General features: G+C 43.0%; 1 protein-coding gene across 1 annotated transcript in view; it reads left to right on the forward strand.

Moving 5' to 3' along the window:
* LOC147618788 (oxysterol-binding protein-related protein 3B-like) overlaps positions 1-16664 on the forward strand; it is a 35611-nt gene that overhangs the window by 10723 nt on the left and 8224 nt on the right. Inside the window, exons 3-6 of the mRNA XM_086773833.1 lie at positions 7710-7826; positions 7929-8001; positions 8502-8620; positions 8696-8817. Coding sequence (XP_086629959.1) covers positions 7710-7826; positions 7929-8001; positions 8502-8620; positions 8696-8817 — 431 coding nt within the window. The remainder of the gene's footprint in view (positions 1-7709; positions 7827-7928; positions 8002-8501; positions 8621-8695; positions 8818-16664) is intronic.

The following is a 16664-nucleotide window of genomic DNA, read 5'->3' on the forward strand; positions in this document are numbered from 1 at the left end:
TGTGGTTCCGAATTTAGAGGGGGTGGTTGACAGGTTTCAGAAGGCCTTGCGTGGTCTTCAGCAGGTTTCCAGGACTTGTCTTTGCACCGTAACAGGTGTTGATCCTTGTGAGCAGTATGATGCCTCTTTGACTTAGAAGCAGAATGGTTCATTGATCTGGTTGATGGACTTGACTCAGAAGCATCATTGATCTGGTTGATGGATACCAGATTGGACGGGAGCTTCTTGATGAGGCAGTTGAGCTCATGGTTGTTGTGGATGACTCTTTGGGAGGCAGGATTGCGTTTCTCGTGGTTTCTGCGGCATGCGAAGGATCATGGACTCTTGTACACAGGAGGGGGATTGTTGGATGGAGTCCGACTCCACGGTTGGAGTGACTTGGTTTGGGGAGGAGATCCGGACACGAGGAGATCTACTTCAGGCCCAGGAGCAGTTTTATGGAGCAGTACGAGACAACCATCTTTTGCATTGTCGAGGACAGAGGCAGAGTACCGGGCTGCTTGTGATGCTGCTTGTGAGGTGGTGAGGATGCAGAGGTTGCATTGCAGGTTTGGGCTTCCACTGGAGGAACCCATGGTCAACCAGAGGCACTTTGTTCGTGAACAGATCGTTGCTGATGACATCTTGCTAGAGTTTTGTTCGACAGAGGACAGTACGGTGGACCTCTTCACGAAGTCGCTCTCTCAGGATTTGCTCAGGCGGCACCCTAGCTCCCAGTGGTTGGTTTCACAGCCAGGAGTTGAGAGGGGGTGTTAGAAGTCATATCCTGTCCAGTTTTATACACCAGGGCCTTTGTTGTGGGTGTGCCCGCCCTTGTGAGGTGTTTTATCATTTTTCCCCACTCGGCATTTTTCCCCTATTTTTCCCATTTTTTTGTGGCTTGGGAGGCAGCCCTGAGTTGGCAGGAGGATCCATTTGCTGGCCGACTACATCAGGATGTGTATACTGGAGCTGGCCGACTGTACTTGACCAATCGTGGATCCTCAGTGCTGGCCGACTGGTTGCATATTGCTGGCCGACTTGATGCAGTCGTGGAGTGCCTTTTTCAGCAGGCCGGCTGCTCATATGGGGGCATATAAATAGGCCCCCAGCCCCCTTGCCACTAGTGTATCATATCCGGGATCTTCTTGTGTATATAGAGCAGAGTTACACGCCTACATCTCTCTCTCTCTTGTGCTGTTTTTATTCTGCATGCATTTTGCTCGTGTTCCCAGATCTTGTCATCATCTCTGCTGCGTATTCTGACAGATCTTTGACTTAGTGGTGGTCACTTTAGTTTCTGGGGTCGTTCAGGAGGACTCTTCTCACCTGCCATTTGCATTGGGTGGAGTATCTTTAGTGTCTGATGTCATGGAGGCACCACATGAGGACATGGTGTTGGCCGTGTTAGCAGTCATCTCCTGTCTGTACACTATACCAGGGCCTCTGTTGTGGGTGTGCTTGCTAGTGTTGTCCCATTTTTCCTCACTCTCCATGTATTTTTTCCATTTTCGTAGGTGTGGCAGGGCTGTCGACTTTCCTCAGATGCTCGCTAATTGCTTGCTCGGGTACCCGACCTGTCCAAGTGACCTGGCCGACTCCAGGCAGTTGGCCGACCTGCTTTTTCTGGTCAGGGGACTGCCGATGGTTGGTCGTGTTGGCATGTATATGGTGTACCCCCAAGTGCTTGGGAGTATTTTTTACTATTCATGTGATCATTTTTTAAAGCTTATGCATAAAGACTTTTTGCTTAAAGCTCATGAACCCTTTATTCATGAAGGATTTATGCATTATGGCTTCATGCATGAAGCATTTATGCATGAAGCATTTATGCATTATGTCTCTTATGTATGAAGCCTTTATGCTTAAGCCTTATGTATAGAGGCTTAAGCAAAAGGGATTTAAGATTTGAGGCTTAATCATAAGGGCTTTAAGCTTGTAGGCTTATGCATAGGGGCCTTATGCATAGAGGCTTGTTTTGATGTGTTCTTGCTTTGTGAAGTAGCCTGGGGCCATATAAAATGGCTCCCTTGCTCCCACACTTCCCATTGTAGTTTGGTGTATATAGCAGAGTTACACAGCTTCTCTCTTTCATCTGTGTCTTACTCTCTACAGCAATTGTCTTCATTTTCGCTGTGCATTCTGACATGGTATCAGAGCCCTAGGTGGCTTGAAGCTTGGAGACAGTGGGACGTCGAGGGTTTGCTGATTTGAGGTGTTGATTGGAGATTGTTTGGGTTGTACGGATCATAGTTGTTTCTCGTACCGGTACGAACCCATGCATAACGTACAGTTTGTACTGCACGGTGTCGTACGGCACAAGTTTGTTTGTTTGTTTGTTTGTTTTGTTTTGTTTTCTCCCCCACCTTGAGAAAAAAAATTTCAAATACTTAAAAAAATATAGAAATCTTGCTTTAAGATGATTCCAAATGGCTGTAATACTTCGTAACTTTCGTGTCTACTCAGTATTCCATATGGGGTTACTTAGAGACCTAAAAAATTTGGCAATGTAGAGTCTAGACTGGTAGTGTACACTTGATTGGTATGATGAGAGAATCTTGCTACATCACTTGGAGATCCTTGGTATAGGTAGGCTAGACAGTCAGATCCTCAAGTTATGTACGAGGGAGAAGATTTGGACATGGCCATTTTGATCTAGAGAGGAGTCCCCAAACCTATCACCCTAGATGTACTGCTCGTATTTGTGCAAGGACAGTCCCTTAGTCATAAACGCTACACTGGGAGATGTTTGGTATTGCATTACCCATGCAGGTTCTTTTTTGGAGACAATTGGGAGATCTAACTGGGAGAGACACATCTCCATGTTTTGGTTCCTCAAGCACTGGAGACTCCTCTCTCCCAACTTTCCCTCACATTCAAGCTTGAAGTTTCATAGTTGTAAGTGTAAAAAAAAACACCGTATTTTATCGTACGGTATCTGAAAATTTTATATTGTACCAAAATTTTCCGTACGGTATCTTATCGTACGGTATCGTATCGTCGTACTGTGACAACTATATACGGGACTTGGAGATCGGTCAAAAGGCGGCCATCATCGTTGGACAGCCACTTGCATATTATTTGTAGCTTCTTCTTCTTCTTTTTTCCCACCCATCCTCCCTTCACAAGACCTTGTGAACCCTTGAGATGGCAGACTTGCTTGAGATGGCTGAAAAGCAAGTGAAGATCCCAACACTCCCCACGTTCTTTGTGGACCGATAGTTGGACGGAAACAACTACGGCATATGGAAGGTAATGACGGAGTCCGTGTTGGAGTCTTATGACTTGGTTGATTTCATTGTTGTTGGGGTTTCACGGCCGGAGTTGGAAGACGGGGAGTTACCCTCTATACGGAAGGAATAGGAGGCTTAGGCACAGTTATGGGATCGTGTTAATGTCCGTGTCCGTTCTTTCATCCTCCTGAATTGCACACCACATGTGATCAATCACATAAAGCATATGACGTTGGCCAGAAGGATTTGGTAGCATTTGGCTTCTCTGTACAACAGGGTATCACCCATGAAGAGGATCTCCTTGGAAGTTCAGATGCGGGTGAAGAATCCTGCAAAGTCGTCGACGATGTGGGAGCACATCAACAAGTTGCAGGCTCTTGAGCAGGAGGTTCTCCAAGCAGGGAAAGAGATATCGTCAGATGATATGGCCATCATGTTGTTGTCCCATTTGCCATCTCAGAACTCAGCATTTTACTCCTCTTTGATCACCGGTGGCAGGCTCAGCACCATCACGTGGGAGGAGCTTGTGCTAGTGGTCTTGGACCAAGAAGAGCGATTTACGATCCCTCCACAAGGCGGAGGTTTTGAGGCCTTGACTGGCCAACGGTCGAAAGACCATAACAATAACAAGGGCGAAGGGAAGTCTTCTAAGAAGAAGCCCGATTTAGACCTTGAGAACCTAAAGGCTGAGCGGACCTGTAACGATTGTGGTGAGAAAGACCACTATTGGAGAAAGTGTCCCAAGCAAAATAACGATTCTTCAGCTTCAGTTGCAAAGACTCCAGCCTTTGTGCACTTGGAGGTTTTGGACATCGGTGCTTCATCTTCTTCGAGCGAGGAGGCAGTTGGCTTCATCGCCAGGGATATACTCGGGAGTGGATTCTTGATAGTGGTGCTTCCAGGCACATGACTCATTCCCGTGATTTCTTACAGGATCTTAAATGGCAGTTAGATCACATTTTCATTGGTGACAATTCCATCATACCGATTCACAGTGAGGGCCGGATGGAGATCATTCCCGATGGCAGAGGGGGGAAGCATTCCTCGTGTTCTTTACGTTTCCGCACTTGGTTTTCATCTGTTGTCAGTGCATGAGGTTTGCAAGATTGGCTTCCGGGTGGAGTTTGAGGAGCATTTTGTTACTCTACGGGATCGAGAGAGAGGCCAAGTTGTTTGGGAAGGCGGAGTGGAGAATGGTATATGCAAACTCTCAGCACTCTCCTCACTTACATGCTCTCAGATTGGTGACTTTGGCTTGGCCACTTGAATGTGGATGCGTTGCGGCGAGCGATGTTGGTAGCAAGCAGGGACGCTGTAGTTTTTTGCATTCGTGGTAAGCAGCAAAGGGAATCTTTTCTGAAGTAGGCTTCGAGGCGGGCTTTGAAACCTTTAGAGTTGGTACACACTGACTTGTGTGGACCTATGCAGATGCCATCCTAGGGAATATTTTATGTTGCTTGTTGATGATTGTAGCAGATTCATTTGGGTTTATTTCCTTTCTCAGAAGGACCAAGCTTTTGCTCGGTTCAAGGAGTGGCATGTGATGGTGGAGAAAGAGTCTGGCTTGCAGATAAAGACTCTTAGGGCTGACAAAGGAGGAGAGTTTTCTTCCAATGCATTTGTGCGGTTTTGTGCGGAACATGGCATCAACCGGGAGTTGGCCACAATAGGTTCGCCTTCAAAGAATGGAGTAGTTGAGTGTAAGAACATGACTGTGGTGGAGATGGTGAGGACGATGTTGGAGCATCATAATCACCACAATGGACCCGAACACGAGGCTTACAGTAGATGATCCTTGTGAGCCAGTTGATGCCTCTCTGTACACCGGAAGCTGGTTGGTTCATTGATCTTGTTGTTGAACACCAAATTGGACTTGAGCTTTCCTGTGGGGTTGTTGAGCTCATTTATGCATACGTTGTTGAAGTCTCATTGGGACGCCGGATTGCGGATCTTTCGGTATTTGTAGGGTATGAAGGATCTTGGACTCTTCTACGACACTGGAGGTGAAACGAAGGACTGAGTTCAACTCCAAGGTGGGAGGGACTCAGATTGGGGAGGAGATCCATACATGAGGAGATCTACATCAGGCTACAGTTTTACCCTCGGCTTAGGAGCTGTTTTATGGAGCTGCAAGAGGCAGCCAACTATTGCCTTGTCGTCTACAGAGTAGAGTACCGGGCTGCTTGCGAGGTTGTGTGGTTGCGGAGGTTGCTTGGTGAGATTGGGTTTCCACATAAGGAGTCCACTGTCATCCAGTGCGATAACAAGAGCTGTATCGCTATTGCTTGGAACCTGGTCTTCCATGCCCGGACCAAGCACATAGAGATACAATACCACTTTGTTCAAGAGAAGATCTTGGCTGGTGACATCTTGCTTCTTTATTGTTCGACGGAGGACAATGCGGCGGACCTCTTCACACAAAGTCTCTACCTCAAGCTATGCTCCGGTGGCACTCTAGCTCACTTGGGTTGGTTACACATCTAGGAGCTAAGAGGGGGTGTTAGCAGTTATCTCCTGTCTGGACACTATACCAAGGCCTCTGTTGTGGGTGTGCCTTCCCGTTTTAGTGTTTTCCCATTTTCCTCACTCTCCATGTATTTTTCCCATTTTTCGGAGGTGTGGCAGGGCTATCGGCTCTCCCCAGATGCTGGCTGACTACTTGCTTAGGTACCCGACCTATCCAGGTGACCTGGCCAACTCCAGGCACCTGACCAACTTGTTTTTCTGGTCGGGGGGGTGCCCATGGCTGGTCGTGCTGCTGTCGGCCTGTTTAAGGCTGGCCGACCAGCAGCCTGGGGCCATATAAAATGCCCCCCTTGCCCCCACACTTCCCATTGTAGTCTCCGGGATTTTCTTTGGTATCAGCTTCTCTCTCTCTCTCTCTCTTTCATCTGTCTTGCTCTCTACAGTATTTGTCTTCATTTCGGCTGTGCATTCTGACAGACCGACATCAATATTATTGGCTGAATAGAAGCATTGGTGCTTATATATATATATATATATATAAAATTCAAGTACAAGACATGGCTGAGAATGAAGAAGTCAAATCACAGAGCCGTGTGACCTACTGTACACTACTGTGGCTAGCACTTCGCCTTGAGAGAAATGCTTATATATATATATATATATATATATATATAGAGAGAGAGAGAGAGAGAGAGAGAGAGAGAGAGAGAGAGAGAGAGAGAGAGAGCATTTCTCTCAAGGCACAGTAGTGTACAGTAGGTCACACGGCTCTGTGATTTGACTTCTTCATTCTCAGCCATGTCTTGTACTTGAATTTTAGTTGTATTACTTCTTTCTTGTACATAATACAAAGCAGTAGTTTAGGTCTCTTGTGTGTGTTGTATGTGTGATTTTTCTGCACTCTTCTTTCTAGCAATGGAAAACCCTAGCACATAGGCACAAGTGTTCTACAAGTAGGGTCCCCCTTTTGCGGAGTATTTACTTAAATTGCTATGAGATAGCTGCTACAGGGAAAAGGCTGGAAATGAATAAAAAGTTACTGCTATGGAAGTGCTGTGCAAAACCTGTGGAGTGTTCTCCCCCAAGATGCAAGTGCTGCCGCAGGATGAACTTTGAAGGTCCTGCACCTGTGCGGAATTTGGCTACTGAGAGATGCTTTAAATTGGCTGCTTCTCTGGTGAAGAACGAATGAACAAATCAGGGAGAAGTTTACCTTTTATAGATGATGATGGTTTTAGAGGTGTCACTCCTTTTTTTATTTTTAACCTATTAAAAGTCCTCCCCTTGGACTTGTTTTTAGGGCCTGATTCCGGACCACTTTTGCTACTGATTTCTCTTGCTATCGTCTCCTCTGTTTCCCAGCCTGACACTCACATTGGATATGTGTTTCAGTTACTTCGAAACCCTCACAGGCATCCAATCTCTCCCAGTTCCCTAGTCCCCCCATTTGAGGATTAATGCATGTGAAAGGGAGCTTGTATTTCGGATCAAGCAATCCGTTCAAGGTGGCTTCTCTGGATGATTATCCTCAACACTGTAAAACACACGATCACATCAACTTTACTAAATAAGGCTGCCTATTACCATGCATGCACCCACAGGGAAGAAAGTGAAGATGACAACTTAGCATGGCTTGTTTTTCTTTTGTGTGGAGAAGATTAAATATTTAATACGGTCAAGGAGCACCAGTAGCAACACATGATCTCCTTTTTGTAGGTTTAGGTTGTTCCTGCTCTTTGATATTTCCTGAATGTGAGAGCCAATTCTACAGCATCATGCCACTGCCTATCGAGTATGGATTAGGAAAATATGAGAGATGCGGATCTGAGTTTTGTAAACCATGACGTCTGCCCTTGAGAGTTAGAGATTGCTGTAAATTAGTACTTCTCTTTTTCTTCTCTACTTGTAATTATCAGTTGTGATTAGAGTAACTTCTCTTTCTTCTTATTTGCGACACATAGTCTGTAAGTTTGGAAAACATGATGCACAAGCCCTTTATAATTTGGTCAAGACCCTTGCCATGCATTGCAGGACCGGGAGGGCTATTGGAAAATGATGCACAAGTACATTGGCTCTGATGTGACCTCTATGGTTACTCTTCCCGTATTTATATTTGAGCCAATGACGATGCTCCAAAAGATGGCTGAGGTATGACTTGTGGGTGTTTCCAAAACATATCTTCTTCATGCATTTTTTCTGTGGAGTTTTACGAATGATGAAGAAAGCATGTTTGAATTGTGGAGGATGCAGTTGATGGAGTATGCACATCTGCTTGACATGGCAGATCAATGTGAGGATCCATATTTAAAGATGGTTTATGCATGTAAGTAACAGTCAGATAACCATTTATTGAGCGTTTTCTTGTTTAGCAAGTGAGTGTGAAAATGATTAGTGAGTGCTAGTTTAATGTGGGGATCCATATTTTAAAGATGGTATATGCATGTAAGTCAACTATGAGATAACTATTTATTAAGTGTTTTCTTGTTTAGCAAGTGAGCGTGAAATGTTTAGTGAGTGTTGGTTTAATGTGAGGATCGGTATTTAAAGATGGTTTATGCACATGAGTTAGCTGTTGGATAACCAATATTTAAGTGCTTTCTTGTTTAGCTAGTGAGCGTGAGAATGTTTAGTGAGCAAGTATGTTAAGGTTTTTTGCAGTAGTAGTAAGTATGCTGTCTATATACAACATATTTACTGGTAAATGTTTGAGGGGTGATCTTGGTTGTTTAATTATCTTTCTACTCCACAATTGTTGATTTTGCACATGTGAACTGTTATAGCCCGATCATTCAAGGCTGATGCAGTTTTTGGTGCTTCTGTCAGCGAGCTGGGCCATTTCAGTTTACTACACATATCAAAGAACATGGAAACCTTTCAATCCTATTTTGGGGGAGACTTATGAGATGGCAAATCATTTGGGCATCATGTTCATCAGTGAACAGGTAAGAAGGTTACTGTTATTCTACAAGCATTCACCATTGGAGATTGGTAAAGCTGTTTCCTTCTTCATTTTATAGGTTAGTCACCACCCCCCAATGAGTTGTGGGCATGGGGAGAATGAGCATTTCACTTACGATGTGACCTCAAAATTAAGGACCAAATATCTTGGAAACTCTTTGGATATTTATCCAGTCGGAAGGTAATTAGATCTCATTTAGCAAAGTGACTTTTTGAAGTAAGGTTTAGATATCATTGGCTTTTCCAGCATGTTTTGCATATTTACTTGTGATGTAGTATCAGTTTGTTTGAGCGCTTTTACAAAGTAAACTACAGGGACCAGAATGTGCCAGAACTGGATTATAGTATATTGTTTGGTTTTTATATTTTAACCTGTGAGGTATAGTATGTTTGAACACTTCCAGGAAGGAAAATATTGATGCTATAATGGGAGAAGGTCAATGCTTGCTTCTGATTTACTATTGCTTCCTATATGCCCCTTGAACTTGAAGTGGGGGTTTGATCATTCGAAAAGAAAGCCGTTTGATTTGAAATGATTAAGAGGAGGAAGACTGGTAGTTTGAGTTTTATGCTGGGGTTAGGGTGTCTTTGTATGAGGTGGGTGGAGATTGCAACTGAGGCTACATCTAACAAGGTTTGCAAGGGTTATTTGGGATGATTTTTCTGACTGAGTTCAACTATGGTTATCTTGTACTTAATGGGTATTCTATGTTTGCATCAGATTTGACTAATTGGGTTGTCTTTACATGTGGTAGAGTCTCAGCTGTATTGTGCTTGGCAAGAGTTTTTATCTTGGTTACTATGAATTCAAGGTGGTGGTTTAATATTTCATTTGTGAAGAGTGGCTGTTGGGGCAATCAGGTTTTTGTGTCTGTTTTGCCCTGGCCTTCTTTTTATCCTCATGAGGATCTTTTCTCTATTTGGCCAGGTAGCATCATTTTTCCTAATCTCCTCACACATATCATCGATCATCTTCATTCATGTCATGTGCACCTGCTGTACTAGGGTGCCACATGGATGTTCTACTTAGCCAGTACACTTAGGACACCATTTTTTATGGGCAGTGTGTAAGTTGTGAGCCCTTGTGCAGGGACACGTCATCAGTTGCCAACCAGGTCTAGGTTCTGGTCAAGTCGTGTGCAAGTTTGGCATAATCATATGTAATCCACTTCCTAGTTGAGGTACTTGTCAGATCCATGGTCGGGTGTGCGCAACACCGGTCAGGTCATTTAGGATTAAAAGTGTGGAAAGCCTTTTTGGGTCCAAGGTTACTAGCAAGGGCAAGAGGAGGAAGGAGCTGCCCGCAACTCTACCTGCTGTACGGCCAGTCACTCGGGAGGGAGAAACAGAGTAGGTCGGCCTGTAGGGAGAGAAAGCGCCCAGTATGCTGAAGAGGGATGCACATGATGATAAAACAGACCAAACCTGCTTTAATAGAGTCGACTAGCTCTATTTTTGAGGTGCTTTTTCCCTTTTTGGCTAAAAGCGGCTGAACCAGCCCAAAATATCCACTTTATGCTTTTCTTGGCTTGGACTCCAAGTTTTGGCCCAAAAATATCAACTTTATGCTTTTCTTGACTTGATGCCCAAGTTTCATCTAGGCGCCTTGTTACGTCCTCACAGGATCGAACCCTATCGAAACCATGGTCATCAACACCAGAATCATCTGCAAGCAACTCACCACCCAACCATGATGCTCACGAGTCCAGAACCCGTAGAATCCGAGCATCCCCCCGAGCCCGGGCTAGAGAGCCTCATGGGAACTGCCAGCCTTGCAAGTCATACCTCACCCCTGGCATCCCATACCGCCTGGTGAACCTGCGCTGGTAGCTCCATGCTCTGCTTCTCCCTGGCCGGTATGTGCAACTATGGCCCTAGCCCTCCCTATATAGCCTAAGGGAAGAGTGTCCGCCAAGAAAAGCCAAGAAAAGCGCACACATGCCAAGAATAGCGGAAAAGCAAGAAAGAGAAAAAACAATCTTGCTGACCCTTGTTCCCATGGATAGCACTCTAGCCTGTTATCCGCCTGCTTGTCCCTAGCGTGCAAGCGTGCACATGACATACTCCCCTTCTTCAAAGAGCTCACTCCTGAGCTCATAAAACTCAAAAGAAGTAGTCAAGTTGCTAGAAACAGCTCACTATTGACCGAATCCATAGGTTCCAGAACAATCGTGCCAAGAGATCCATGTCCATAGAAACATCCAAATAAGCATGAAGTCTCGGTGAAAACCACATCCTTGGCAAATGAACCATCTGGCAACTATATTCTAACAATGCTACCAATACCCAAGGTAGGTACATGCAACCAGTACCCAAGGTAAGCAGCAACTGTTCTAAAGAGTTATCCACCAAATATTTGCCATTTGACTTGCATACTTAAATCTTGATGTCTTTTACTGGGGAAAATCCACCGAATACTCGGAAAACCCCCAGAATCTACTATTGAACCATAACAACATGATAGTAGTCTCTTCGTGGATCTAATCTGCAGCCAAAACTTGGAAGTTAGTTTCAAAGTAGAAAAGTTCATCAAATCTTCACTTCCAAAACTCAAAGTGAAAGTAAATCCGACGTCCCAAATCTGGACAGTCAAAATATCCACTTTTCAACCTCGAAAAGCAAAGTCTAGGTTTCTAACTCAAAGTCAATCTGACCGGTCAATCTCAAAATAAACTTTCGAGTATAAGCAACCAATATTTCAACAGACATTATGATTTAAGTTAGCATCTCATAATTGTCTTTATAAGTAATCTATCTTTCAAAAAAGGAAAAGATAGTCCTGTGTTCGTAGGTGTAGGCTCATTCTCCATGCTTAACTTTACATGGAACTTGGCCTTAAGGCTCCAACTTGAGTTCGAGCCTTGCCTATCTATGCTAGCGTATCCCTAGCATATGAGTGTACAACTTGGATCTAGGCTCTAGCTTAAGTTCGAGCCTCTCCTACATAAAACTTGGCCATAAGGCTCGAACTTGAGCTTGAGCCTTGTCTCTATATGCTGGTGTACCCCTGTCATATGAGTGCACAACTTGGATATAGGCTCTAGCTTAAGTTCGGGTTTCCCCTATATGGAACTTGGCCTTAAGGCTCCAATATACTAGTGTACCCCTAGCATATGAGTGCACAACTTGGATCTAGACTCCAGCTTAAGTTCAAGCCTCCCATACATGGAACTTCGCCTTAAGGCTCAAACTTGAGTTTGAGCCTTGCCTCTCTATGCTAGCGTATCCCTAGCATATGAGTGCACAACTTGGATCTAGGCTCCAGCTTAAGTCGAGCTTCTGTATGGATTAAGTAAATGTAAGTGAGGCCTCCGCTATTCAAGTGAAGCATCAAAAATTGTAGCATGCATTAAGTTTCTTAAGTTTGATAGGTTTTGATTTGATTTGTAGCATTTAAATCCATTTTTTTCTAAGGTTTTGAAACTTTTTTTGTGCTTCACAGAAATGGAAGCTAGCAGAGCGCCTACTACCTCGCAACCACATGGTGCACCAATCTTTACTCTGGATGCTCTCGAAACAATAACTCAAGCTAAAATTGTCACTCTTAGAATTAAGGTGGATAAAACCTTCGAATTGAGTAACAAAGAAGGAGTAAAATGGTTTGTGGATAGCTACGATGCTAGTGCAAACTTCAAAGGAGTTATCCATTTGTTTCTGTCTCAAGGTGATACATCATACGGAGATATAGGGATTGTGGTAGGCGCTAAGGATGATATGGATGCAAGAGCAAACCCATGCTTCACATGCAATGTATTGCCAGAAGAAGAAACTACAAAAGCAAATAAGTTTTGCTTATTATTGGACACTTTTCACTCAGCAGACATGACTGGCAGTAAACTAGGAAAGGACAATTCTATTGTAAAGCTAGGATTGAAGATCATTGACTTTTTCAATCAAGAAGACTCAGGGGTGGATAATGTGGAGGACCTGGTGAAAGCGGTGAGGCATGCAAAGAAGGCTTTGGATTCACAAAAAAAGTCCATACCTGAAAAGGAGACAACAACCACTCAAGTTAGAAAAATTGTGGAGAAAAAAGGCAGGGCCATACTGAAGAGTGTACTTGAAGCATCTAGAAATGCTGGTGCAACTTCTTCAAAACATAAAAAAGAGGGTGATAAAATAAAAGTCCTTGATGTACGCACAATAGCAGCTGAAGACATGGCAGGCTCTATGGTGCAAAAAGAAAGCACTTGCAAAGAAGAGAAAGGCAAAGCACTCTACAAAGGTTCAAGAAATCTCTTCAAAGAGGCAAAGGACAAAACCAGCAAGTGGTTCAAAGGAGATAGATGCGTCCGATGACGAGCTAATGGAGGTTAAGACTCCAAACAAAGACAGCAAAGCAATGATCTCATTAAAAATAAAGAAGAGATATTATCTCTTTGGTCTAAATGAGATCTTCAGCATTGATGTGATGAAATGCTATCCTGCTCCTTCAAACTATGTGTATAGAAGGTTAAATAAGAATTGGGTTCGTATTTTGACCCAAGACTTTATTGAGGACCCAAAGCAAGAGGAGATACTTGCAATTTTGATGTCCTATAATCGTGCTACAAAACAACCCCTTGATAAACTCGCAAAAGAAGATATTCATAAAGTTGAATATTGAATTATCTCTGGTCAACACTCTATTAGTGTTGCAAAAAGCTTGCAGGCTCTAAATATGGCTAAAGTGACACCTCAACTGCGTCAGCAATTTAGGTTCAGGAGATCAAAGATAATTGTAAATTGTCCGTCCAAGATTTCTCGTGACATTTTCAAGGATGCAAATTTATCTGTTGCAAAGTCAATACAAAAGGAGCCATTCCTCGATCAACTTCTACAAGCTCGAGCACAATGGCATGCAAACGGTCGTCTTAGTAAACCTTTGCATGGTGTCAATCAACCCAAGATGGACGAGTCTTGGAAGGTACTTTTTTGATTCTTTGCTATATCTTGGTAAATCATAGACATACATTACTTCTTCTTTACTTTTCATAATATCTTTTACGGATCTATAGTTTCAAGTGTAGCAGCAGCATAAGAAAGATGCATGTGAGGCTTCTTCTCAAACTGCATAAACTTAATAGTTTGGTTTGAAATTGAACTTCAAGCCTCACCTCTCTGTGATGGTGTAGCACTTGCATATCTAATTGTGGCTCGAACTTAAGTTGGAGCCTCACTTGTAAGTGCTAGATTTGCATACGGAGGTTACGCTCAAACCTAAGATCGAGCATCACCATTATATACTAGTTTAGCACTGGCAAGTGAGGCTCAAACTCAAGTTTGAGCATAAGCTCCAAATGATTGAAAACCCATAGATGCATGATTCCTCCTAATATTTTTTGATATCTATAGTAAGGGGTCTAACTTCTTACTTAGCAACTTTGCAGGCCTTTGTGGAGACCACGGAGCACACACTACATAAGAATTTTGTCAAAAATGATTTACACTTGCTTCTATGTGATGATGATGTATGATAGAATTGGGTTAAGATCACGAGGCTATATGCAAAAGGCTTGCTACCAAATACAAAGGGCGAAACTCAAACTAAAGGTCTTGATCAAAATCCCAAACTTCCAACTTTGAAGAGTGGGCAAATTTAGCAGGCACCAGGAACAGTCACGCTAGGCCAAACGTTGTTTAGGTGCATTTTAGGCCTTCAAAAGAGTGAAATTTTGGACATTCAAACAGCACTTCTTGACAAGAGAATATTGCTTAAGAAGGAAAAGCAAACCTATCTCCTCCATATCCATTCCTTGATGGGTTTGCTTTTCCTTCTTAAGCAATATTCTCTTGTCAAAGGTGCTGTTTGAATGTCCAAAACTTCACTCTTTTGAAGGCCTAAAATGCACCTAAACAACGTTGGTCCTAGCGTGACTTTTCCTGGTGCCTGCTGAATTTGCCCACTCTTCAAAGTTAGAAGTTTGGGATTTTGATCAAGACCTTTAGTTTGAGTTTCGTCCTTTGTATTTGGTAGGAAGCCTTTTGCATATAGCCTCATGATCTTAACCCAATACTGCCATACATCATCATTACATAGAAGCAAGTGTAAATCATTTTTGACAAAATTCTTATGTAGTATGTGCTCCGTGGTCTCCACAAAGGCCTGCAAAGTTGCTAAGTAAGAAGTTAGCCCCCTTACTATAGATATCACAAAATATTAGGAGGAATCATGCATCTATGGGTTTCAATCATTTGGAGCTTATGCTCAAGCTTGAGTTTGAGCCTCACTTGCCAGTGCTAAACTAGTATATAATGGTGATGCTCGATCTTAGATTTGAGCGTCACCTCCGTATGCAAATCTAGCACTTACAAGTGAGGCTCCAACTTAAGTTTGAGCCACAATTAGATACGCAAGTACTACACCATCACAGAGAGGTGAGGCTTGAAGTTCAATTTCAAACCAAACTATTAAGTTTATGCAGTTTGAGAAGAAGCCTCACATGCATCTTTCGTATGCTACTGCTACACTTGAAACTATAGATCCGTAAAAGATATTATGAAAAGTAAAGAAGAAGTAATGTATGTCTATGATTTACCAAGATATAGCAAAAAGAATAAAAAAAGTACCTTCCAAGACTCGTCCATCTTGGGTTATTGACACCATGCAAAGGTTTACCAGGACGACCGTTTGCATGTCATTGTGCTCGAGCTTGTAGAAGTTAATCGAGGAATGGCTCCTTTTGCATTGACTTTGCAACAGATAAATTTGCATCCTTGGAAATGTCGCGAGAAATCTTAGGCGGACAATTTACAATTATCTTTGATCTCCTGAACCTAAATTGCTGACGCAGTTGAGAGGTCACCTTAGCCATATTTAGAGCCTGCAAGCTTTTTGCAGCACTAATGGAGTGTTGACCAGAGATAATCCAATATTCAACTTTATGAATATCTTCTTTTGCGAGTTTATCAAGGGGTTGTTTCGTAGCACGATTACAGGGCATCAAAATTGCAAGTATCTCCTCTTGCTTTGGGTCCTTAATAAAGTCTTGGGTCAAAATACGAATCTAATCCTTATTTAACCTTCTATACACATAGTTTGAAAGAGCAGGATAACATTTCATCACATCAATGCTAAAGACCTCATTTAGACCAAAGAGATAATATCTCTTCTTTATTTCTAATGAGATCATTGCTTTGCTGTCCTTGTTTGGAGTCTCAACCTCCATTAGCTCGTCATTGGACGCATCTATCTCCTTTGAACCACTTGCTGGTTTTGTCCTTTGCCTCTTTGAAGAGATTTCTTGAACCTTTGTAGAGTGCTTTGTCTTTCTCTTCTTTGCAAGTGCTTGCTCCTCTTCTTGCACCATAGAGCTTGCCACATCTTCAGCTGCTATTGTGCTTACATCAAGGACTTTTGTTTTGTCACCCTCCTTTTTATGTTTTGAAGAAGTTGCACGAGCATTTCTAGATGCTTCAAGTGCACTCTTCACTATGGCCCTGTCTTTTTTCTCCACAATTTTCCTAACTTGAGTGGTTGTTGTCTCCTTTCAGGTATGGACTTTTTTGTGAATCCAAAGCCTTCTTTGCATGCCTCACCGCTTTCACCAGGTCCTCCACATTATCCACCCCTGAGTCTTCTTGATTGGAAAAGTCAATGATCTTCAATCCTAGCTTTACAATAGAATTGTCCTTTCCTAGTTTACTGCTTGCCATGTCTGCTGGGTGAAAACTGTCCTATGATAAGCAAAACTTATTTGCTTTTGTAGTTTCTTCTTCTGGCAATACATTGCATGTGAAGCATGGGTTTGCTCTTGCATCCACATCATCCTTAGCGCCTACCACAATCCCCATATCTCCATATGATGTATCACCTTGAGACAGAAACAAATGGAGGACTCCTTTGAAGTTTGCACTAGCATCGTAGCTATCCACAAACCATTTCACTCCTTCTTTGTTACTCAATTTGAAGGTTTTATTCACCTTAATTCTAGGAGTGTCACTTTTAGCTTGAGGAGTTGTTTCGAGAGCATCTAGAGTAAAGATTGGTGCACCATGTGGTTGCGAGGTAGCGGGCGCTTTGCTAGCTTCCATTTCTGTGAAGCACAA

The sequence above is a fragment of the Cibotium barometz genome, chromosome 34 (genome assembly GCF_041138505.1).
Source record: "Cibotium barometz isolate CiBa-2024 chromosome 34, ASM4113850v1, whole genome shotgun sequence".
In the NCBI taxonomy this organism is placed as follows: Eukaryota; Viridiplantae; Streptophyta; class Polypodiopsida; order Cyatheales; family Cibotiaceae; genus Cibotium; species Cibotium barometz.